Source organism: Suncus etruscus, chromosome 6 (genome assembly GCF_024139225.1).
Source record: "Suncus etruscus isolate mSunEtr1 chromosome 6, mSunEtr1.pri.cur, whole genome shotgun sequence".
In the NCBI taxonomy this organism is placed as follows: domain Eukaryota; kingdom Metazoa; phylum Chordata; class Mammalia; order Eulipotyphla; family Soricidae; genus Suncus; species Suncus etruscus.
Genome location: NC_064853.1, coordinates 44,858,347 through 44,884,149, shown reverse-complemented (window position 1 = coordinate 44,884,149; position 25,803 = coordinate 44,858,347). Strand labels below are relative to the sequence as shown.

Below are 25,803 nucleotides of genomic sequence, written 5' to 3'. Positions count from 1 at the left end.
GTCTGAGGGGAGAGTGGCGGGCTTCACAGCCTTTAAGAAAATGGCCGCCCCCAGGAGACTAGGGGAGGGGGGCGAGGGAGGAGGAGCAGAGAGGCTCGAGCACGTGACCGCAAGCTGGCGGGAGGGGGCGAGGGAGGAGGAGCCGAGAGGTTCAGGCACGTGACCACAAGCTGACGGTAAAGGGGCGACAGGCTCAGGCACGTGACCAGCTAGCGGGAGGGGGAGAGGGAGGAGGAGCCGAGAGGCTCAGGCACGTGACCGCAAGCTGACGGTGAGGGGGGGCGGAAGGCTCGGGCACGTGACCAGCTAGCGGGAGGGAGAGAGGGAGGAGGAGCCGAGAGGCTCAGACACGTGACCACGAGCTGGCGCGCACGCCCCTCAGAAGTCCGCGCACGCGCGGAAGCCAAGGAAATGAGCCTCTTAAGGCCGTGAGGGCGGTTGCGGGGGGGAGGGAAGGGGCGGAGCCTCCATGCGCCGCGCTCCCTCCCCCTCCCCCCGCGGAAAGCGGTTTTTTTTTTGCTGCTTCTGGATTGGCTGCCCGCACGTCTTTCCCCGCCCTCGTTCCTTCTCTGAGCTCTCCTATTGGCCCGTGTTGGCGCGAAGGGCCCCGAGCCGGCCCTCACGCAGGGGCCGTCGGAAACAATAGAGGCCGTGCGCGCCGCTGGAGCGAGAGCTCGCCGAGGCCTCCCCGCCCCTCCCGCCCCGCAACGCTCGACCGGGGGGATCCCCACGGCTTTCGAGAGCCTGCCCGCCATGGCCGACAAGGAAGGTGAGCGAGCTCGGAGGCCGAGTTCGGGCTTGCCCCGGTGGGCGAGTGTGGATTTGTGTGGTGCGTGTGACGCCGCGCCGAGGGAAGAGAAGAGCAGAGCGGCCTCCAGTCGCGCGGCCTCCTGTGTGTGTGTGTGTGTGGTGGACAGGACAGGCCCAAGCCGGCCGAGACCCGGCGGGTCTGGGGAGAGGAGTCGAGACGTGGGCGCTGGGATGGAGCGGCCCGGGCCGAGCGGCCGTGCAGCCGCTCGCCTCCCGCCCTCTCGCTGGTCCCCGTTGGCCGGAGGTCCGGGCCCCAGCCGGGCCGGGCCGGGCGAGGCGAGGCTCGGCGCCCTCGGGCCGCGGTGACGGAGTGGGAGGCGGGCGGTGGGGGAGGGGGCGCCTGGGCCTCGCGGGTCCCCCGGATGCTGCCCAGGCCCGAGACTCTTCCGGCCGCCCCAGCTGCCACGGGAGCCGAGTCGGGACACGCCGCTCCCATGTGCGTGCGTGTGTGTCTCCACGTTGGTTCACGCGCTTCCTTTGGTGTCTCCGGACCCTTTCAGCAGCCTTTGATGACGCCGTCGAGGAACGGGTGATCAATGAGGAGTACAAGATCTGGAAGAAGAACACCCCTTTTCTCTACGACTTGGTGATGACCCATGCCCTGGAATGGCCCAGTCTCACGGCGCAGTGGCTTCCAGATGTGACCAGGTAAACGGAGCCCCGAGATCGTGTCTTTTTTGTTGTTGTTTTATTTTTTTAGCCTGTTCTTCGCCTAGATTTCTGACATTTGACTTTCGCTGTTTTCCTCTCTCCAGTCCCCCGGAGAGGGCGCGTCATCTAAACCTATTCAAAAGTAAGGCAAAATGCAAACTTGTGTTCTAATTTCCGTGATGACAGAAAGCTTTGTGTCCCTTTTTTTTTTTTAATTACTATTTCTTTCTTTTTTTTTTTTTTTACCGATACTGCTGTCAATTGCCTTTTTGTACCGAGTTGTCTCTGATGAGATAATATAAACGCTCAGCGGCTTTCAGAAATAGTGCGTCCCGTTCTTTTGATACGATATGTGACTCTCACGGTCGTTGGTAATTTGGTTGAAAGGCTTTTTTTTTTTAAAAAAGCGTGCCAACAAAATCAAGAATGGCACAGGCACTGGGGCCAAAGGAAGAATACTTTTAGCTTGGGGGAGGAATGTATTCCTCGAGGGAAGTGACAGGAGGAAGATGTATTTTACATTAGAGTCCTGGGAAGTTTTAGCAAAAAGCGCTGTGCCAATGCTACTGGAGTAGTATGACTTTTCACGGAAAGCTTGCATTAGAATATATAAGGATTACATAGTGGATTGAATCACTGGATTCTATAAATTTTGGTTACTTTAAAAGTCAAGTTATTTGCAAAATGTGGGTCTAGACCTGCATTATATTCTTTCTGTTGGTTTTGACTTTGATTACGGTTTTTGGGCCATACCTGGTGGCCTATGTTTAGTTACTACTAGCTTAGCACTCAGAAATCATTACTGGCAGAAGAGATTTGGGATGGCTAGGATCAAACCCAGGGTCAGCCATATGCAAGGCAAATGCCAACCCACTGTGTTGGTTTTTGTTTGTTTATTTTTCTGGGTTTTGGCCTATGCCCGGTAGCATTCAGGAATCACTCCTGGCAGACCACATGGGATGCTGGTGATTGGACCAAGATTTTTCATCCTGCTAGAATAAAATAAAATTGACTTTTTTTTTTTTTTTTTTTTTTTTTACAGCGTTTGGCATTTCTTCGAATAGTCTTCCTTCTCTTTTTAGAAGTATTCTTTTGGGGTGGAGGGGTCACTCCTGGCAGGCTCAGGGGACCATATGAGATGTTGGGATTCGAACTACTGGCCTTCTGCATGCAAGGCAAACGCCTTACCTCCATGCTATCTCTCCGGCCCCTCTTTTTAGAAATATTCTGCTTAAAAATCACTGTTGAGGGGCCGGCGAGGTGGGTGTCTGCCTTGCAAGTGCTAGCCAAGGAAAGATGGCTACCGCGATTTGGTCCCCCCCAAGCCAGGGGCAATTTCTGAGCGCTTAGCCAGGAGTAATCCCTGAGCATCAAACAGGTGTGGCCCGAAAAAAAAAATCACTATTGAGTGTTTTACTTATTTTTATCTACTTTACTTGCCGTTTATCCATACCTCACTTAGCTTGGGACTTGCCCTGGGTGGCTCTGTTCTTAGTGATCACTCTTGATAGGCTTGAGGGAGACTATATGGTTGCTAGGGATAGAATTCCAATCAAAAGCATATAAGGCAAGCACCCTACCCACTGCACTAACACTTGAGCCCTATTTTTACTTTTTAAACATCTGACAGTGCTCATGGGTCTACTCTTATTTAGGGGTCCTCCTGTTGGTGCACAGGAGAAGACATGTTGTCAGAGGGATCAAATCCTGGGCATTTTATATGCAAAGATTATGCTTAAGCCCATTAAACTCTGGGTCCCCCCCAGAAATTTCAGGTGTCTATTCTCTGGATTATTTTACTGACTTCCCTCACATTTTGTTTTGTTTTGTTTCGGTTTTTGAGCCACACCCATTTGATACCCAGGGGTTACTCCTGTCTAAGCGCTCAGAAATTGCCCCTGGCTTGGGGGGACCATATGGGACTCGGGGGATCGAACTGTGGTCCTTCGTTGGCTAGCGCTTGCAAGGCAGACACCTTACCTCTAGCGTCACCTCATCGGCACCTTCCTTCACATTTTGTGTTCCAAATCTATTATGTTCTTTCTATGCTTTGGTTTTCAGTCATAAGTTTGACGTTTCCTGTTTTTTGTTTTGTTTTGTTCTGTGTTGTTGTTGTTGTTTGTTTGTTTTTTGCAAGGGGGGGTTGCCCATACACAGCAACTTGGGTTACTCATGCCTCTGCATTTAAGAGTGACTCCTTGCATTGCTAGGGAGACCATCTGGGATGCCAGGGATAGTGTAAGGCAAATAGCCTATCCATTGTATCATTGCTCTGATCCCTCCTGGATTTTTCTTTTTTGGGGGGAGGGGGTCGGAGGTTGGGTTTTGGGTCACACCTGGCAGCGCTCAGGAGTTACTCCTGGCTCTGCACTCATGAATCACTCCTGGCAGTATCGGGGGACCATATGGGATGTTGAAGATCAAATCCCGTAGGTTACATGCAAAGCAAATGCCCTCCCCATGTTTTTCTTTTCTAAACTTGAGAGTCCACAGTTTTTATGAGACTCTAAAGACATACTGCTGTTGTACCCCACTCATTTCTCTGTAGTGGATCTGAGTGAGAATTTATATTTTGTTGTTGTGTTTGGGTCTCACCCAGTGGCATTCGGGTTTCTCCTGGCAGTCTCAGGAGACTATGGGATGCTGGGGATGAAATCCAGGTCGGCCTATTCAAGGCAAACGCCCTATCACTGTGTTATCACTCCTGCCGGAGAATTAGTATTTCCAATGAAAAATCAGATGCTGATGCTATTGGTCGTGATACCACAGTTAAAGAACATCTATTTTCTTTACATGGAAATTAATTCTTCTGAAATAGGTGATGCTGTACTTGAGAAATTTTTCATGATTCAGTCTTTTCTCTAGTAATACAGTATTAAGAGTAGAATCCTTAAACTGGTATTCAACATCCTGTAAGAAAAGTGGACATTTAGGTGACCTGAGGTGTATAAAGTGTTTAAGCCAAATGGTAACTGGTCCTTTATATATCTACCACTTTGCTTGATTTCCTTTGTTTTGTTTTGGGGCCATACCCCATTGGTGCCCAGGAGTTACTCTTGGTGGCTCTGTACTCAGGAATCACTCCTGGCGTTGCTAGTACATATCTTGTGTGCTTTTGTAGTATGTTTGACTTATATTTTAGCTGTTCACATAACTAGTAGTCTGGTTTTATTTGTTTTGTCCATACCTGTTGATACTCAGGATCTATTCCTTTCATGGCTTCTACGGGTAGGGGGATGCTATGCTGTGAAAAAGAACAGAACCTGGACTTCTGCATGTTAAGCATTCACTTCAGTTCTTTGAGCCATCTCCATGCCCTTCTGCTAGTCTCTGGTATATATGTGTGTGTGTTGGCCCATACCCTGAGTAAAATCTATTCTGGTAGTTTTCTTGATGTCAGGATCAAACCTAGAGCTCCAGTATGCAGGACAAATCTCCAGGCCCAGATCCTGTTTATCTTTTTTGTGGGGGCTATACCTTATAGTAATTGTGGAATATTGGCTTGGGGAATGCTCCCAGATGTACTCTGCTACTCTGCAGGTCTCAAAGAGGCCTCCCATGTGTTTCAGTGTTTAGCCCATTGAACTATATCCCTTTTTGGTTTGTGGGGAAGGCTGGACCTAACCCAAGGGGGTTTGAGGTTCTTCCTAGCTCTGTTAAGGCTTAAGCTCAGCAATATTTGGCATCCTTGTGGAACGAGGGATCCAACCAGGATGGACTGCCATAGGGTGTAATTGCCTTAACATTTGTACTATCTAAAACTCCCTGTTCTGTTTTTTGTTTTGTTTTTATCCCTGGTTTTTTTTTTTTTTTAAAGGACAGGAATCATATCAATCCTGTGTAAACTTTCACAGTATTTGGAATGAAGTGTGTCTTTTTTTTCTTTTTTGACAATTGTAATATTTAAGCAATTGGTTTGGCTAATACTATTTCCTCATCAAAGGAAATACTATTTCCCTTAAATGAAGGTAACCTAGTAAAGTCACTTAAAGTATTGCTGTTCATGGGGCTAGGAAGATAACTCAAAGGGCTTGTAGTGCACATGATTTGCATGTATGAAACTTGGGTTCAATCATTTGTGTCCCCCAGGCACTCTGGAAGCAATCCCTGAGCAAAGTGATGAGATTAGCTGCTGATCATCATCAGGTGTGCTTCAAAAACAAAAGTACTTGGGTTTGACTTTCTTTTTCCTCCTCTTTTGGCTTTGGGCCGCACTTTACTAAGTGTGTGTGGGACCATGTGTAGTGTCCAGGGTTGAGCCCAGGCTTCCCGCATGCAAAGCATGTGTGCCAGCTTTTTGAGCAATCTCCCCAACCCCTGTATCAATAACTTTTTTTTCTTTCTCTGCAACCTTTTGCAAAGGGTGAGTTGTTGATTTATATATTATTCCATTAAATTTTTCCCCAAGGATAACTAAATTTTTGATTAAAAAACTTAAAATCTTAAGTATGTTATACATTCCTTACACTTGATTTTATGAAAGATATAATAACAAATTATAGCTCTTAATGACTTGATTCTCTCAAATCCTGGTTATAATTGTACTTTTTGCATTCATGTTGAAACTGTTTTTGTGGTCTGTTGGTGTTGTTAATTTCAATAGTGACCATATCTTAATATTACAGACCAGAAGGGAAAGATTTCAGCATTCATCGACTTGTCCTGGGGACACACACATCTGATGAACAAAACCACCTTGTGATAGCCAGTGTGCAGCTTCCTAATGATGATGCCCAGTTTGATGCTTCACACTATGACAGTGAGAAAGGAGGTAAGACCTAAAAAGGGAGAGAATGGCATATGTTACATACCTTTGCTTTAATGCAAAAAAGGATGTACCTCTTAGTTAGGAACAAGATTTGAACTTTAAAAGCCTACATTTTTGGCATGTTATCTAACATGAGATATTTAAAATGCTTGGTTCTGTACTTTTTTTTTTTTTTTAACAAGTCCTATACCTGATTTATTGTTGGGGATATATCCAGAATGAAGAAAACATACTACTGTGCATGCTTTCTTCTTCTTTTTTGGTTTTTGGTTTTTGGGTCACACCTGGCAGCGCTCAGGGATTACTCCTGGCTCTATGCTCAGAAATCGCTCTTAGCAGGCTCGGGGGACCATATGGGATGCTGGGATTCGAACCACCGTCCTTCTGCTTGCAAGGCAAACGCCCTACCTCCATGCTATCTCTCCAGCCCCTGTGCATGCTTCTTCAGTATGAGAGTGTTAAGAATCAACACTGCCGGGGGCTGGGTGGTGGCGCTAGAGGTAAGGTGCCTGCCTTACCTGCACTAGCCTAGGAGACGGACCGCGGTTCGATCCCCCGGCGTCCCATATGGTCCCCCAAGCCAGGAGCGACTTCTGAGCGCATAGCCAGGAGTAACCCCTGAGCATCACCGGGTGTGGCCCAAAACCAAAAAAAAAAAAAAGAATCAACACTGCCTCATAGGAATGTATTTAAATTGGATTTACAGAAGAGAGATTTGGACTTTTGCTTTGAGCCAAACCAAGCCATGCCTGAATCTGGATTGATTGCTAGTGCTATCTGGTCCTCTGAGCATCAAAGAGCCAGGAAAGAAAGTCCCTAAGCACTGCTAGATATGGGCCCTAAACCAAAAGAGCTAGTTTGGGGTGGGGGGTCACTAAGCGATAGTACAGTGGATAGGGTGCTTGTCTTGCAAACAGGGTTTGATCTCTGGTATCCAATATGAGTACTTCCAGGTGTGGTCCAAAACAAAAACTGGGGATGGGGATGGGATGTAAACACCTGCAGTGCTTACTCCTCGTTCTGAACTTGGGGTCAACCATGATTGGCTTCATATAAGGCAAGCACCCTGCCAACTATACTGCACTCTTCTCATGTACTCTCTCCAGATTTCAGTAGTAAAAAGCCTTGGAAAACAAATTGTTTGGAGGCTACACAAGACAGTGCTCGGGCCTTACTTCTGGCTTTGTGCTCAGAGATCACTCCTGACAGTGCTTGTTGAGCTATTTGGGATGCCAGGGATTGAACCTTGGTCACACATACATACAAGGCAGACATCCTGCTCATTGGACTATCTCTCCCCATAAAATTTGGGGTGTTCATTTTGTGTGTTAAGATACCTGTAATATTTTCTCTAAATATATGGATCTTGAATGAAACATTAAATACTTGACCCAGGATGTTTTGAAAGGTGCTCCCCCAGTACCTTGGGCTATTTGTGCTTTGTTCTTGGGATTTGCTCCTGAGATGTTCAGAGGATCAAGCAGTGCTAGCTTCCCAAATGCTTTGTCTATGTTTGTCAATATCTTTAAATGTTCATGGTCTCCATAAAGTAACTTGGGGCCAAAAATGTTGCTCAGCATTAGGCCACTTGCTCTTGTGTGTGAGGCCCTGGCTTTCAGTCCTCAACTTCCATTGAAGAAAGTAACTTGACAGAAATTAAAATGCAGTGGTTGGAGATACAGTACAATGCATAGGGCTCTTTTTTGCCAAACCAGATTCTATCCTCAGCACTAAGTATGGACTCCTGAGCCTTTCAATAAGTGATCCCTGAGGAGTTAAGTCCAAAACATCATTGGATATGACCCAAAACACTGGGGAAAGGGAGGCCAATACTTTACTATCATTTTCTATATTATAATAGTATAACTATTTTAACTTTCTACTATACTTTAATGATAGCAAGCCCTTTATTTCAGTATAGATCTAATACCAAATTAAAAAAGAAATTAATTTATTTTGGGAGAGGGTCTCCTTTAGGTCTATTTGGGGTTTTTTGTTTTGTTTTGGGTCACACTCTGCAGCGCTTGGGTTACTCCTGGCTCTACACTCAGAAATCGCTCCTGGCAGACTCGGGACCATATGGTATGCTGGGATTTGAACCACCATCCTTCTGCATCTAAGGCAAACGCCCTACCTCTGTGCTAGCTCTCTGGCCCCTTAAGGTCTATTTTGAACTGAAGTTTGGGGTCATACCCGCAAAGCTTGATTGCTTCCAACTCATTGGGGTCACTTCAGCATTGATTAGGGAACTCGGGTCTCAAACTCAGTTTACCTGGGGGCCACAGGAGGCAAAGTCGAGGTGATCCTTGAGTGCAAAGTCAGCCTTGAACATTGGGGGTGTGACCCAAACAACTAAAACAAAACAAAACAAAACAAAAAAAGATTGCTCTAGGGCAGGGCAGGGCCACAAAATGTACTGAGGGCCGTGAGTTTGAGACCCCTGGACTATATGTAGTGTTGGGGATAGAACTCAGGCCTGTAACTATCTGATTTTCATTTTTAGGTATTTGGCCTGTTTGAAATATTTTTAGTGGAGAGGGAAGTTGTGTGTTTCCAAACAGTTCTCAGGTGATACATGTAATTTTTGTGGTGGTGACATGGAAGGCCTGACTGCCCATTAACCCTTGTATTATTTTATTACCCCTCCTCCAGCTTGTGGATATTTGAAAAATTGGAACTTGGGGTCAAAGAGATAGTACAGGTGTCTAGGGCACTCACTTGCCTTGCGTGTGGCTGACTCAATTCCCTGCACGCCATATGTTCCCCCAAGATCTCCAAGAGTGATTCCTGAAAGCAAAACTAGGAATAACCCCTAAACACACCCCAGGACTGGGTCCCCCCAAAATTTCTTTTAAGGTGAGACTTGTCTAATATTCCAACCATATCACTCATCTTTTGTTGTTGTTGTTTTTGGGGTCACACCCAGAGGCACCCAGGTTACTCCTGGCTCTGCACTCAGAAATCACTCTTGGCAAGCTTGGGGACGACCATGTGGGATGCTGAAATTTGAACTATGGTCTGTCCTGTTTTGGCTGTATGCAAAGCAAACGCCTTTCCGCTGTGCTATTGCTCCGACCCATCTTTTTTTTTTGTTTTGTTTTTGGTTTTTGGTTTTTGGGCCACACCCGGCGGTGCTCAGGGGTTACTCCTGGCTGGCTGCTCAGAAATAGCTCCTGGCAGGCACGGGGGACCATATGGGACACCGGGAATCGAACCAACCGCCTTTGGTCCTGGATCGGCTGCTTGCAAGGCAAACGCTGCTGTGCTGTCTCTCCGGGCCCGCTCCGACCCATCTTATCTTTTTTTTGGAAGGAGAATTTGGGGTACACATATCAGTGGTCAGGGGCTACTCCCAGGTCTGTGCTTGTGCTCAGGAGCATGCAAAATATATATTTAACTCTTTGAAAATTAGGGTTGGAGATAATAGTACAACAAGAAGAGCCCATCTCCAGTACTACTGAGCTCTTCAGGGTATGTCCCCAAATCACTTCTACACCCACCTCTAAATTAAAACAAACTTGAAAATGGAAACCTTTTGCAAGTCACCAAGCTCTAGTGCAAGTTGCAGAGCCAGTTAGGCCAAGATTGATTCTCAGCTACCTTATCATGCTGTCTTTAACTAATCATTAACTACATTAATAATCACAAATTAAATTGTTATGTCTTACAAAGGCACTTCGGAGAAGTGCTGACCTGGTTGGCAAATGTAACTTTTCCTCACCAGACTAAGAAATATTGTAGGGAGATTTTTTTTATTTGTTTTTTGTTTTTGAGGGGGTGGGTGTTTGATTTGATGCCACACCAGGCAGTGCTCAGGGGTTAAAATAACACCAGGGCCAAATGGGATGCCAAGGATAGATAAAGAATTTGGGTTGGCCATGTGCAAGGCAAGTACCTTACCTGCTGTGCTATCACTCCAGCAGTGTTTTAAGAATAATTATCCAGAGGCCGGAGAGATAGCACAGCGGTGTTTGCCTTGCAAGCAGCCAATCCAGAACCTAAGGTCTTTGGTTCGAATCCCAGTATCCCACATGGTCCCCCGTGCCTGCCAGGAGCTATTTCTGAGCAGATAGCCAGGAGTAACCCCTGACCACCACCGAGTGTGGCCCAAAAAAAAGAAAAGAAAAGAATAATTATCCAGACCAGAGAGATAGCATGCAGATAAGGCGTTTGCCTTGCATGCAGAAGGGTCGTTGGTTTGAATCCCAGCATCCCATATGGTCCCCTGAGCCTGCCAGGAGCGATTTCTGAGATAGAGCTAGAAGTAACCCCTGAGTGCTAGCGGTTGTGACTCAAAAACCAAAAAGGGGGGGGGGCAGTTCTACAAGAGCAGTTCTCCTGGTTCTGGTGTTCATGGATTTCTTCCAGGCCATGGTTTGAGGATCAAATCTGGGTATCCCCGGTACAAAGCATAAGGTTCTGGCTCTTTTAGCTATTTGCCTGAAAGCTATCTCTCCTGACACTGAAACCCTAGATTTGGTGGGTGGGGAATACCACACACAGCAATGAAACTCAGGAATCATGACTGATGAGCTTGGGGACCATATGTGATTCCAGGCATCAAATCCATTTGTGTTGCATGCAAGGCAAGCATTCTACCAGCTGTATTATTGCTGCAGCCCCTGTAACCCTAGATTAAGTACAGCCCTAGATTAATCTTTTTTTGGGGGGGTTCACACCCGGCAGTGCTCAGGGGTTACTCTTGGCTGTCTGCTCAGAAATAGCTCCTGGCAGGTACGGGGGACCATATGGGACACCGGGATTCGAACCAACCACCTTTGATACTGGATAGGCTGCTTGCAAGGCAAAAGCCGCTGTACTATCTCTCCAGGACCAATCTTAACAGAGATTGTATCACATGTAGGTATTATTTAAAGAATACTACTCTGAGATAGAAGCATGGGGCCTCAATTTCGGTACTTCCATAGTCATATCACCACTTGTTAGTATAAGTATTCTATTATTAATGAATGTAAAAAAATCCATAGACTGGTGCTGGGGTGATATTAGATTAGGGAGCTGACCTTACTTGTGGCCGACCTAGGCTTGATTCCCTGCATCACATTTGGTTCCCAAGCCCACCCTCAAATAATAGTAAAACCATCTTCTCTGTCATGTAAGATTGTGGTAAAGAATCAAATGAGGGGGGTAGGGCACTTACCTTGCACATTACCTGCCTGGATTCCATCTCCATCCTATATGGTTCCCCAGCCACTGCCAGGAGTAACTGCTGAGTGCAGAGCTAGTATCCCTGAGCATCACCAGTGTGACTCAAATAAATACAAATTGAAATGAAGGAAACAAGAGGGCAAACTTTTTAAGTGCTGATAGGGATACAGATAGGGGTACTATTTGGTCTTATGCTAATTAAGTAAGAGCTTTGTGTCACACTTTGACATATAATGAGTAGTCTTTATTTGTCTTTGTCTTTATTTGCAACTTGTATTATTTACAGAATTTGGAGGTTTTGGCTCAGTTAGTGGAAAAATTGAAATAGAAATCAAGATCAACCATGAAGGAGAAGTGAACAGGGCACGTTACATGCCTCAGAACCCTTGCATCATTGCAACAAAAACTCCATCCAGTGATGTTCTTGTTTTTGACTATACAAAGCATCCTTCGAAACCAGGTACTTGCTCTCTTGGTAGAAATTTTGAGTCTGAGAATTACTCCAGAATAAGTTTAATTGTAATTCTTTGGATAGTTTATTATCTTGTGATTTATATTGAGGTGGTGTATAATGGGGAGAGGGGTGGAGGGAGGTATTGAGTGCCCAAGGCACCAGAGTGTAGCCAGGGAAGACAGCTGCATACAAGGTAAGTGATTTATACTTGTACTATTTCTCAGGACCTGTGAGTATATTTCCTTCCTTTGGTGGGAGGAGCATACAGATTTTTCAGCTTAAACATTATGTATTTGTTCATAACAGGTCTGTGTTACTTAGAAATAGTAGTGGCTGGGCTGAAGTGATAGCATAGTGGTAGGGCATTTGCCTTGCACGCAGCTGACCTAGGACAGACGCAGGTTCAATCTTTGGCACTCTGTATGGTCCCCTGAGCCAGGAGCAATTTCAGGGCGCAGAGCCAGGAGTAACCCCTGAGCGCCCCCAGGTGTGGGCCCCCCCCCAAACAAAAAGAAATAGGGCTTTTTTTTTTTTAATATGAATTTTTTTTTTTTTTTTTTTTTTTTTTTTTTTTTTTTGGTTTTTTGGGCCACACCCGGTGACGCTCAGGGGTTACTCCTGGCTATGCGCTCAGAAGTCGCTCCTGGCTTGGGGGACCATATGGGACGCCGGGGGATCGAACCGCGGTCCGTCTCCTAGGCTAGCGCAGGTAAGGCAGGCACCTTACCTCCAGCGCCACCGCCCGGCCCCTAATATGAATTATTTAAGCACCATGATTACAAACATTATTGTAGTTGGGTTTCAGTCATAAACAGAACACCCCCCCCCCTTCATCAGTGCAACACTCCCACCACCAGTGCCCCTCCTAAGTTTAGTTTTATTTCTTTTTTTTTCATTTTTGGTTTTTGGGCCACACCCGGCAGCGCTCAGGGGTTACTCCTGGCTGTCTGCCGCTGTGCTAGTGCTATCTCTCCGGGCCCTATTTTTTCTTTCTTAAAGGATAAGTGTTGGGGCCGGAGAGATAGCATGGAGATAAAGGCGTTTGCCTTTCATGCAGGAGGTCATCGGTTCGAATCCCGGAGTCCCATATGGTCCCCCGTGCCTGCCAGGAGCAATTTCTGAGCCTGGAGCCAGGAATAACCCCTGAGCACTGTCGGGTGTGACCCCCCCCCCAAAAAAAAAGGATAAATGTTAAAAAATACAGTAGTAACAGTGAGAGAGTGGCAATTGCCATTGTTTGCATAAGCCCAGCAAAATATAGGGGAAATGGGAAAATAAAAAGGCCTTGGCCTAATTATAAGCAGGCCTCACCCCTGAAATTTTCTGGCATAAGACCGGTTCTGGGCTCCAGGCATACCAGGCTGCCCAACCCCTGAGTCATTCTTTATGGCCCTGGTGAAACTTTTTCGCATATTAGCTGTTGTTGGTGTCAGGTTCCTGTAGTTAAAGATTTTGGTTTCTGTGAGTTTCCTTCATTGAAGTCAGGCTGATGTTGAACGCCCTCTAGTTTCGCCTCACCATTAGATGTGGAGAGACCTGCCCTGCAAGCAGGTTGTTGCTGTTGCTAAGTCGTCTGGGTTCTAAGCCAGAGCAGTGGTAGGGTCTTCCCTGGTAGAGGTTTGCTTCCTGGTAATGTTTTTTTGGTGTTTTGTTTGGTTTTGTTTGGTTTTGGTTTTGGTTTTTGGTTTTTGGGTCACACCTGGCAGCCCTTAGGGGTTACTCCTGGCTCTATGCTCAGAAATCACCCCTGGCAGGCACAGGGGACCATCTGGGATGCCGGGATTCCAATCACTGTCCTCCTGCATGAAAGGCAAACACCTTACCTCCATGCTATCTCTCCGGCCCCGCTTCCTGGTAATGTTATAGACCAGTGATGGCTAAGCTTTTTGAGCCTGAGTGCCCAAACTGCTGCACAATGCCCGGTCCTCCCAATGGCCAGTCCAGCCCTATTGCCAGGTGAGCTGCAAAACAGACACCAACACACTTGCTTCCTGACGCACCGCATATCTTAATTGCGGACTCCTTCCCTCGTGCCAGCTGCAAGGCCTTCGTGTGCCATAAGTTCGCCATCGAGTTTATAGACAGTTGTGGTTGTTTCCATAGATGGTATCCAGGGTTCAGGGGTGGATGGGCAAAGCACATTCTTCTGAGGCCTGAGCCAAGTTCATTATGCCATTGTTCAGGGTATAAGGCCTAACTGCGTTAAAAAAATTTGTGTTCCTGGGGCTGGCGAGGTGGTGCTAGACTAGGTAAGGTGTCTGCCTTGCAGAAGGACTGCGGTTTGATCCCCCTGCATTCCATGTGGTCCCCCCAAGCCAGGGGCGATTTCTGAGTGCTTAGTCAGGAGTAACCCCTGAGCATCAAATGGGTGTGGTCCCCAAAACAAAAAAAGATTGTGTTCCTATCTCTATTAGATAAGAACTTGTTTACATACGTAATATTTTCCTATTGTAATGTGCCTATGCAAAAGAGGAATAGTGCCACAAGGTATTATTATTGGTGCATCTGGAGGCTGAGGAAACAAGTTCAACATTCCCTGTAACTTGTTTCTAACATGAATTCTAAACAGAGAGACTCTTCTACAAGGATTCGTTATTGAACAGATCCCAGGGGGGGGGGGACCAGTGGGCAAAACTATTATGAGGATATTCAAAAAAGTTACAGATGTTAAGGAAATACATCTAAGATATACAAAGGAGATACCTATATGTCACTTTTATGTCTTTAGAAATAGTTGAAGGGGGAGGGTGTTGAATCTGGGACACCACTTTGGCCATCTGGAGTCTGCAAATGACTCCTAGCAGTCGCATATCGGGAAATGTCTTTTGAGTGGGGGCTTCTCAGAAACCAAGTATGGTAGCAAGCACAGGTACACAGTGATGGAAGGTAGAAGATAGGAGGCCGCTGAGAGTAGATAAATAGGAACAGAGTATTGGTTTCTTCTCAGGCTGAAAGTCTATTTTTTCACTTTGGGAGCTGGTTGGCAGCTGGCTTGAGTGAGAATAATGATCTGCTTCGTGAGGAGCGAAGAACTGAGGGTAAAAATGGTCAAATGTGGGGTAATAAGCAGTGGGGGTGAAGTAAAGGACTAGAAATGAGCCTGTAAGGTGATGAGCCAATGGGGAAAGGAAAGTATACAACATAGACATTCTGTATATTATAAACATAGATAAAACCCTATGATATCTTATTAAACTATCTATACTTGCCCCCACGCAGTTTGAGAATGGACACTGGTGGGAAGGAAAGTTGCCAGTGACATCCCCGAGACAGCCCTACTTATGTAGGGTAGGGGTTGGGGGAAACCTGGGGTCCCCTTTAAACTCCCCGGCACCCCCTCTCGTTGGCCCCCTAGGCAGGGGCCCAGGGATAGCCCTGGAGTCCAGGAGGAAGGAGAGTGAACGCTGTTGAGGGGAGGCCGAGCCCCACAGACTCCCCTAAGGCAAAAGGGCCTTTGGCCTGGAGCCTTACTATACCCCGTGCTGGCCAAGGCTTCCAGTCCCAGAGATGAAGTTAGTTCCTTAATTGTGCTAAAAGCCAGTTTACCAGCCTGCTCCCCACCCCACCCCTCTTGTGCAATGCCAGAGTTGGGGAAAGCCTGGGGTCCACTTTAAACTCTTCCCCGGCACCCACCTCACTGGCCCCGTAGGCAGGGGCCCAGGAATAGCCCTGGAGTCCAGGAGGAAGGAGAGGGAAGGCTGTTGGGAGGGAGGCCGAGCCCACAGTCTCCCCTAAGCTTGGCAAAAGGGCCTTTGGCCTAGAGCCTTACTATTCCCCATGCTGGCCACGGCTTTCCAAAATAGGGCTTTCAACCCCTTGATCAAAATTCATTCTGCATAAATACCAAAGAGGTAGTGGACTAAACAGTATTGATGTGACTCTTACCTTTTAGACCCATCTGGTGAGTGCAACCCAGACTTGCGTCTCCGGGGACATCAGAAGGAAGGATATGGGCTTTCTTGGAACCCAAATCTCAGTGGGCACTTACTTAGTGCCTCAGATGATCATGTGCGTATCCCTCCTATTTTGGAGTAAATTTGGTTGGTAACTTGACTGGGGTATGTGATAAATTAAGAATCTTCTATATGATCAATAATTTTATATTTAAGACCATCTGCCTGTGGGACATCAGTGCTGTTCCAAAGGAAGGAAAAGTTGTGGATGCAAAGACCATCTTTACAGGCCACACAGCAGTAGTAGAGGATGTTTCCTGGCATCTGCTTCATGAGTCTCTGTTTGGTTCAGTTGCTGATGATCAAAAACTTATGATGTGAGTTAAATCCATTTGAATGTTTCTTATTTTATCTGTTTTGTCTTTAATTGTTCACCTCACTTTTTTTCTTGTTTTTCCTTTTTACCTGAAGTTGGGATACCCGTTCAAACAATACTTCCAAGCCAAGCCACTCAGTTGATGCCCACACTGCTGAAGTGAATTGCCTTTCTTTCAACCCTTATAGTGAGTTCATTCTTGCCACAGGATCAGCTGACAAGGTCAGTTTGCTTTATTTTAAAAAGGGGCTGAATCTCTCTGCTTCTCTTAAATGTAGTAACTTGGGGGTTTTTGCTTTTTGAAAGAAAAAAGGTGAAAGGTGTTTGCTCTTGCTTTTTTTCTTTACACATAGACTGTTGCCTTGTGGGATCTGAGAAATCTGAAACTTAAGTTGCATTCCTTTGAATCACATAAGGATGAAATATTCCAGGTAAGAAGAAAACAGTTATTTTATTTGTTTTGGATTAGGCCACTAGATAACTGCTCAAACTTTTCCCTAGCCACAACTTTTTTTTTTTTTAGACACTATATGATACACAAAACCACTAGCATTAGAGTTTTAATCTCTAGATTCTAAGTTTTGTTTTGCTTTTGTTTTGGGGCCAAACCTGGCAGCACTGGAGTTACTCCTTCCAGGCTCCAGAGACCATATGGGATGCCGAGAATCAAACATGGGTTGGCTGCATGCAAGGCAAATGCCCTACCACTGCGCTATCTCTTCGCCCTTCCTTTTTTGTGTGGGGGGGCTATGCCTGGCTTGCTCTCGAACTCCCATAAGGAGTGCTTCCAGGACCAAATGGTGTTGTGAGTCAAACCTGGACTGCCTGTATGAAAAACATACACTGGGAATCGAACATGCGTCTGTCCTGGGTCAGCCTCGTGCAAGGCAAAAGCCCTACCACTGTGCTATCACTCCAGCCCCTCCCTCCCTTTCTTTTTTTTTTTTTTTTTAAGGCTACTGCTATTTAGCTGTATTCTCAGAGGGGTTGGTGTATGTGATGCCAGGGATTAAACCTGGGTCAGCCACATGCAAGGCAAGTGCCTTCCCTGCTATATCATCTCTCCAGCTCCACTGGGTTCCCCCTTCCTTTTCTTTTTCTTTTTCTTTTGGTTTTTGGTTTTTAGGTCACACCCGGCAGCACTCAGGGGCTACTCCTGGCTTTACACTCAGAAATTGCCCCCAGCAGGCTCTGGGGACCATGTGGGATGCCAGGATTTGAACCTCTGTGCTCTCCTGCCTCCATGTGCTCTCCTTTTTTTTTTTTTTTTTTTTCATCATAGAAAATACATTTCTGGGCCCTGAGAACTGCAGAAGAACCTCTCCCTTTTTGCCTCCTCCAAAAGTATAAATTGTTAAATGTAATTGTAGGAATCCAGAGAGATAATACGATATATATGTACTTGCCTTTCATCCGGTCAAACTGGTTTGATTACCAGAGCCCCCATATGGTCCCTGTGCCATCAGGAGTGAGCTGTGCCAGGTGTGGCCCAAAAACAAATCCCAAAGAAATGTAACTGGATACATTTTCTGTTTACTTTCTTATGTGTAGGTTCAGTGGTCACCTCACAATGAGACTATTTTGGCTTCTAGTGGTACTGATCGAAGACTGAATGTCTGGGATTTGAGGTAAGCTTTGTATTACTGCCCTTTGTGCAGTTCTTTTTTATTTGCATTTTACAGAATTTATTAAAATCTTGTACAAATCTTTTTTGTATGTTCTTAGTAAAATTGGAGAGGAACAATCCCCAGAAGATGCAGAGGATGGGCCACCAGAGTTACTGGTATGATATTAATATTAACTAGTATTGAAAATATCTATAGTTTATTATTTATTGTCCTTTACTTTAAATCTTTATTTTTTTCTTTTTTGTTCAGTTTATTCATGGTGGTCACACTGCCAAGATATCTGATTTCTCCTGGAATCCCAATGAACCTTGGGTGATTTGTTCTGTATCAGAAGATAATATCATGCAAGTGTGGCAGATGGTAAGCATTTTCTAATTTATTTGAGAGTAATTAGGAAAATGAACATTAGTATACTACTGGCATCTCTGTTCAGGTTACCCCTATTTTCATGGTAGAATTTCAGCTACCTGATCATTATATTTACATGGTTTTTCCTACTTATATCTCAAACTCATTCTTCATTATCTGTTCATGTTTAGATCTAGTTCACTTAACAATTTTATATTGTCTCTACAGCAGGGGTCTCAAACTCAATTTACCTGGGGGCCGCAGGAGGCAAAGTTGGGGTGATCCTTGAGTGCAAAGTCAGTAGTAAGCCTTGAACATGGGGGGGGCGGTGACCCAAACAACTAAAACAAAACAAAAAAAGATTCTTCTAGGGCAGGGCCGCAAACAGCCCGTGGGACGCGAGTTTGAGACCCCTGCCAGTGTTGCTCCTTCATCTTAAAAAAACATGGTACAGCCAGCTTTAATATTTTTTATTCCATACCTTAGTGTTTTGGACTGATTCTTACTAAGTCTCACCTTTATTTTTTGTTTCGGGGCCACACCTGGCAGGCTCGGGACCATATGGGATTAAACCTGGGTTGGCATTAGAAGTGCTTGCCCTTTGAAATTTATCACTTTGAAGTTGCTTAAGGTTAAAAAATTCTCATTCTTTTGGGCCGGAGAGATAGCATGGAAGTAGAGCATTTGCCTTGCATGCAGAAGGACAGTGGTTTGAATCCCGGCATCCCATATGGTCCCCTGAGCGCTACCGGGTGTGACCCAGAAACGAAAAAAAAAAAAAATATATATATATGTATATATATATAAATCTCAGTCTTTTATTTTGGGGCCATACCCAGAAGTTTTCAGGGGTTATTCTTGGTTCTGTGCTCAGGCATGCCTGGGGGTCATATGGGATGCTGGGAGTTGAACCTAGGTCAGCCACATTCAAGGCATGCACCCTACCCACTCTACTGTCACTGGCTTCATAATACCATTCTTTTGGGGGGGGAGCAGGGTTTGGGCCACACTCAATGGCATTGAGGGATTACTCCTGGCTCTATGCTCAGAAATCACTCCTGGCAGGCTCAGGAGACCATATGAGATGCCGGGATTTGAACCACCGACCTTCTGCATGAGAGGCAAATGCCTTACCTCCATGCTATCTTTCTGGCCCCCATATCCCTGATTTTTATAGCGTTATTCTGTAATAAGGGTTGGCAAAAACTCTGTCTGTGTGGTGACTGAGATTCTGGTATTAGATTTACTGAGAAACCAAAAACTCCTAAATTTCTTATTTCTCAGGTTATAGTGATTCAAAAGCTATATAAAAACTCCAAGAAAAAAAACCAAAATGGAGCCGGAGAGATAGCACAGTGGTGTTTGCCTTGCAAGCAGCAGACCCAGAATCTAAAGTGTTTGGTTCGAATCCCGGCATCCCATATGGTCCCCCGTTCCAGCCAGGAGCTATTTCTGAGCAGATAGCCAGGAGTAACCCCTGAACACCGCTGGATGTGGCCCAAAAAACCAAAAATAAATAAAAGACAAAAAAAAAAAGAAAAAACAAAACAACAAAAACCTCCAAGATTATGGCAATACACACAACTAAATTTCACCACCTCAAGCCTTTCTGGTTGTTTTTGGGCCAAACCTGCTGTGTTTAGGGCTTAATCCTGACTATTCTCAGGGGTCACTGCTGGCAAGGTTTGGGGAACCATAAAAATCTTGGGAATCAACCTAAGGCCGGATGCATCCAAGGCAAGCACCCTACCTCCTTGCATTATTGCTCCAGTTCTCCCTCTCATCAATTTTTTGGGAACCATACCCGATTTCACTCATAAGTTATTCCTGATTCTGAACTTCAGGGACCATATGGGATACTGGGAACTGAATCAGGATCGGTCACGTGCAAGGCAAATGCCCTACCCATTGTGTTATCATTTTGACCCTCTAATTACCCTTTTTTTTGGTGGGCCACACCAGTGACGCTCAGGGGTTACTCCTGGCTATGTGCTCAGAAATCACTCCTAGCTTGGGGGACCATATGGGACGCTGGGGGATCGAACTATGGTCTGTCCTGGGTCAGCAAAATGTCTTACTACTGTGCCATTGCTCTAGCCCCCCTCTAGTCACTTTTAAGCACAAAGTCTAATGGCATTAACTATATCCACACACACCATATACATCCATTTCTGCCTCTTCCTCAAGAATGGAATTCCAGGGGCCGGGAAGGTGGCGCTAGAGGTAAGGTGTCTGCCTTACAAGCGCTAGCCAAGGAACGGACTGCTGTTCGATCCCCCGGCGTCCCATATGGTCCCCCCAAGCCAGGGGCGATTTCTGAGCACATAGCCAGGAGTAACCCCTGAGCGTCAAACGGGTGTGGCCCAAAAACAAAAAAAAAAATAAAAACAAAAGAATGGAATTCCAGGGTCCAGAGATATAGCACAGTGGTAGGGCATTTGCCTTGCATGATGCCGGTCCGAGACAGACCTGCGTTGAATCAATTCCTGGTATCCCTTATGGATACCAGGAATGACTTCTGAGTGTAGAGCCAGGAGTGACTTCTGAGCGTAGAGCCAGGAGTGACTTCTGAGCGTAGAGCCAGGAGTGACTTCTGAGCGTAGAGCCAGGAGTAACCCCTGAGCGCTGCCGGGTGTGACCCAAAAACCAAAAAAAAAAAAAAAAATTCAGGGATATGGCTTAACAGTAGGGTTTGGTTCAGATGTGAAGACCTGTGTTTGGTCACTGCTGTACATATACACACAATATTGATTAGCTCCTAAACATGATTTTTGTTTTGGGCCACACCTTGTGATGCTCAAGAATGACCCCTGAAAGTCCAGTCTGTGCTGGGGTGAAGCAGTAATTGAGGGGCTGAAAAGATAGTACAGTGGGTAGGGTGTTTATCTTGCATCTGACCAATCCTGGTTCGATCCCCATATACTGTATGGTCCCCTGATCTAGCAAGGAATGATTACTGAATGTAGAGCCAAGAATAGCTCCTGAGCACTGCCATATAAGGCCAAAAAATAAATGGCCTATTGAACTGTCTTTGATCCACACTTTTTTCTCTTCCTCCACCTGTCATTCAATGTTGAACAGACTCCGAAGAATCCATGTCTCTGGCCATTGGCTTGGAGCTTCTTGTTTTGCCCTTAATACCCAAATATGCTTGGTTTCTTGAAAAACTGCATAATAATAGGACATGAGTTACATGCAGTACAGAGGTTAAGGCACTTGGCTTCTATGCAACTGACCCCAACTCAGTTCCCAGCTACGACAGGTGTGGCTCCCAAATATTTGAAATACTGTTTGGTAGGAAAAAGGCAGATGGTAGAGTAACTTTGGATTTTTTTATATTGAAAATTACATATATCTAGAATATAACTTTATAGTAGATCATACCAAAATAATGTTGGTATTTTTATTCTGTTTTTTTGTTGTTTTCTTTTTTTTTTTTTTTTTTTTTTTTTGGTTTTGGTTTTTTGAGCCATACCCAGCGTTGCTCCTGGCAGGCACGGGGGACCAAATGGGACACTGGGATTCGAACCAACCACCTTTGGTCCTGGATCTGCTGCTTGCAAGGCAAACGCCGCTGTGCTATCTCTCCGGGCTCAGTATTTTTGTTTTTTGCTGCACCTGGTGGTGCTCAGGATTTTGCTGGCTCTGTGCCTGACTGACCAAATAGAGATGCCAGGGATCTAACCTAATCTGAGTTAACCTCATAAGAGGAAAACACCCTGTCTACTATCTCTTCCAGCCCCATCTTTTTCATCTATATCTCAGTGGTGGACTTGGGTTTTGGAGCCATATCTGGCAGTGCTCAGGGATCTAACCTATGCAAGGCAAATGCCCTGATAAGTTATACTATCTGGTTCCTAATTCTGTGATTTTTATAATTTCACAGAATTTATGCAACCATTACTCTGACCCCTCCTCAGAAGACACCATAAATTAGTTGTCTCCATTTTCTTGTAATTTTCCCGCCAACACTTCCAGGAGTTTCAAACTCAATTTACCTGGGGGCCACAGGAGGCAAAGTCGGGGTGATCCTTCAGTGCAAAGTCAGTAGTAAGCCTTGAACATTGAGGGGTGTGGCCCAAACAACTAAAACAAAACAAAATAAATTCCTCTAGGACAGGGCCATAAAATGTTATACAGAGGACCACAAATGGCCTTCGGGCTGTGAGTTTGAGACCCCTTGAATAATCGCTGATCAACTTTCTCTATGGACTTACTTGTTCTGAACACTCACAACAAAGTGATTATTGTCAAAACCTTTTGACTATTTTGAATAATACCTGGTTAAGGGCTTCATAGTTGACAAAAACCATAGTTGGTGGACCTGAAAGATAGCACAATGGTAGGGCTTTTGCCTTGCATGCAGTCAACGCAAGGAGACAGTGGTTCGATTCTTGTGCTCAAGAGAATACAGACTTCTCTGGAGTAGAAATAAGGAAAGAAACATGAAACAAGCATATATAGACTGAGATGTGTTCAAGGGACAATACAGGCTTTGTATTGTATTTTGTGATTAATCCTCCCCTGGTTCAATGCTGGGGCCTCATGTGAAAATCAGTGGTCCAGCTTTGAGCTATATCCACAGCCTCAACTACAAGTAGTCTGTGGCTGCTTTCATTCAACAACTGTACAGTTGGATATAGTCAGGAATGTAGCAGGGCTGCATCCTGGTAGTGCTTAGGGGCTATTCCTAGCTACTTGCTCAGCCCATTCTTTGAGCTAGATAATTTCTTTTATAACATTTTTTTTTGGGGGGGGTCACATTGGCAGCTCTCAGGGGTGACTCCTGGCTATTCGCTCAGAAATCGCTCCTGGCAGGCTCAGGGGACCATATGGGATGTCCAGATTTGAAGGACAGTGGTCCTTCTGCATGCAAGGCAAAACACCTTACCTTCATGCTATCTCTCCGGCCCCGAGATAGATAATTTCTAAGCACTAACTTTCTTCGTGTAAATGTTAAGAATATATTTATACAAGTGTAAGTGATGTTACCTCCTGCTAACCTAGGTAGGAACAGGGTCATTTGTATGATGCTTGACTTAAGCAAAGTATGTCTGTAGTCGTAACAGATTTATTTAGAAAACTTAAAAAAGTCACCTTTGTGTTTGCTCTTTTTTATTCTTGTTTGCTCATGTGGACTCTTTTATTTTTATTTCTTGGCAGGCAGAGAACATTTATAATGATGAAGACCCTGAAGGAAGTGTTGATCCAGAAGGACAAGGGTCTTAGATATGTCTGCACTTGTGATTAGACTCCCCTTTTTTCCTCTCAACCCAAGATTGATTTAACACTGGTTTTGAGACACAGACTTTGTTCGGCTATCTCTCTTTTTAGGTACCGTCAACAATGCTATTAGCTCAAACAGAGGGTATTTTCTAAATATTAACGGGGGGGGGGAGTGGGGGAGACTTGATTCAGTAAAACCACAGACATATTTAAATTTTTTTCTGGTATTTTCTAGTAACATAGGTCTGAAGTAGCAGTGGAAAGGGAGGTGGGGTGTGTATGTGTGTTATGTCTGGTCATTTTTCTTTTTGATACTTCATCCCCAAGTTCTTCAGTGAAGGCTGGAGTAAGGAAAAAAGCCAAGTGAGAAAGGTCTGAGCCATGAAATAGAAAGTACTGCAAGAAGTCCTTTTTTATTCAGGAGATAGGGGAGATTAAAGACAAATATCTATTCTTAAATCTTTACAGTGACTTTCAGATACACATTGTCCTATATAGACCAATTCTCAGTTTCTTCAGTTAACTTACATGTTCTTCTTTGAGTATATTTTTGCTTCTTAGTGTATTTCTTGAGCTGTTTCATATTATTTTTCCCTTTCTGTGAAATGTTTTTTTTTTTTTTAAACTTGGGACCACCAAGTTGTAAAGATGTATGTTTTTACCTGACAGTTTTACCACAGGAAGACTGTCTCGATAAGTCAAGAAGAGTGAATTAGTGCTTTGTGTTTGTTTTTGAAATTAAATTAATCTGGATAAAGTTGCTTTTTTCTTAGTAGTTAGTCCTTGACCACTAGTTTGATATACCATCTTTATACTGAGTGACCAGTTTCACCAGCAGGCCTATTAAACTTCGTGACTAAATGTGTAAGTACTTATAATGGAATAAATTGCTTTTCTACATAACCCCATGCTGATGGGTTTCATTTAGTTTATAAATATCCACCAAGCATCTGTCTCTGGTTTCTAGAAAAGTTTTATAGATGACAGTTGTTTCTTATGGTCTTTGTCAAGAGCAAAATTAAATACTATAAGATTCAATGCTATAAAAAAGAGCTTTACTCCATCCTAGCGAAATTGAGAGACATAAAACTTTGAATCAGAGGCACACAGATAAATCCTGGATAAAATACTTTCTTTTGAAGTCAGTTTCTAGAGGTCTACATGACTTTGAAGAATGTTAAAGGCAGTGTGGCAAAGAGAATTTAAGGCAAATTTAATTGGAAAAGGTGTGTGAACCTTTTCTTTATTTTTATTTTTTTTTAACTCATACCTGGCGGTGCTCATGGTTGACACCTGACTTTCTGTTCAGAGATCACTATTGGAAGATCTCAGGGGACCATATGGGATGAAACCCAGGTTGGTTGCATGTAAGACAAGTGCCCTACCCATTGTTATCACTCTAGCCCTAAATCCCAAATTATTTTTATGGCATAAGATCTTTGGAGAATTATGAATATCCTTATTAACTGTTAGGTTTAAATCTGATTGGCTCCTTTCCAAGAGAATAATAAAAGTTACCATGACAGGAGTTTACCACGAGTCAATTTAGACTTTAAATTCTGTAAAAGGGTTCATTTAAAGTTAACCCATGGCACAAAAGAATTTAAATTGTTAGTCCATAGAAATCTGCAATTTTATGACCCCTGTACTAAAAAAAAAATTTCCCCCTTTTGTTTGGGTCCATAGTCGGCAAAATACATTCTTTGCTGCAAGATGTGTCCATACATTCATCCTTATTCACACATACTAGGTTTGCTGGATGGTGGAATATTCATTTCTGTCTCCTATGGAATCAGTATCAGCAGCTATAAAATAGAATCTAGCTAACAGATGTATTCTCTTTCCAGGCAGCCTTCGAATCTTTTTAAATCAGTCAGCAATATTTGTAACTTTCCTAGGGTGAATTTCTTGCTAAAGCCCCAGCACTTCTTTTTCTGGTACATAGAGATCCTTTCAAAGAAGGCTTTGTTCTGAGTTGCCAATTCCTCGGTATGTTTCTAAGCAGCTCCTGTAAGATTGAGAGAAATAAATTTGTACTTGGGTACCTTGACTAAAATACATAAAATTTATCAAGTAATTTTAAAGTTTGTTAATATGAGCTATTTTGGGAAAGACTTGTCAGAGTGCTCGGAGATGACTCCCAAGCAGTATAGTTAGGCCTGGATAAAATAAAGGTAAAGGAAATTATAGGAGAGGCCAGAGTGATAGGTAGTGTGTTTACTTTGCACACAGCTAACTAGTTTAATCCCCAGCATCCCAAATGGACTCAGCCCGCATGCCAAGAGTAATTACTGAGTGCAGATCAGGAGTAACCCCTGAGTATTGCCAGTGTGGCCCAAGAACAAAATAAGACAGAATTGTTGTACGTTAGGAAAAGAATTATTTGTGACTCTGTGAAAATAAGATGTAAAATTATGAAATTTATGAGCATGTATTCATTGCTTGTCACAGATCTTTCTCCACTTTTTCCTATGTTCAAA

General features: G+C 44.5%; 1 protein-coding gene across 1 annotated transcript; it reads left to right on the top strand.

Annotated features, from left to right (window-relative positions):
* Positions 1–629: 629 nt before the first annotated feature.
* Positions 630–24,226, top strand: RBBP4 (RB binding protein 4, chromatin remodeling factor). Its single transcript, XM_049774856.1, has 12 exons — positions 630–769; positions 1,311–1,458; positions 6,087–6,232; positions 11,685–11,858; positions 15,745–15,860; positions 15,962–16,122; positions 16,217–16,343; positions 16,475–16,552; positions 17,673–17,749; positions 17,847–17,904; positions 17,999–18,109; positions 23,261–24,226. Exons 1-12 carry the CDS (start codon positions 754–756, stop codon positions 23,324–23,326), a joined length of 1,278 nt encoding a protein of 425 aa, XP_049630813.1. The 5' UTR covers positions 630–753; the 3' UTR covers positions 23,327–24,226.
* The last annotated feature ends 1,577 nt before the right edge of the window (positions 24,227–25,803 follow it).

Bases quoted from the DNA above. Each gene is read 5' to 3' on its own strand.
- RBBP4 (XM_049774856.1), top strand. The intron at 17,905-17,998 runs GTATGATATTAA...TTTTTTGTTCAG, and splicing joins ATGGGCCACCAGAGTTACTG to TTTATTCATGGTGGTCACAC. The intron at 18,110-23,260 runs GTAAGCATTTTC...ATTTCTTGGCAG, and splicing joins TCATGCAAGTGTGGCAGATG to GCAGAGAACATTTATAATGA.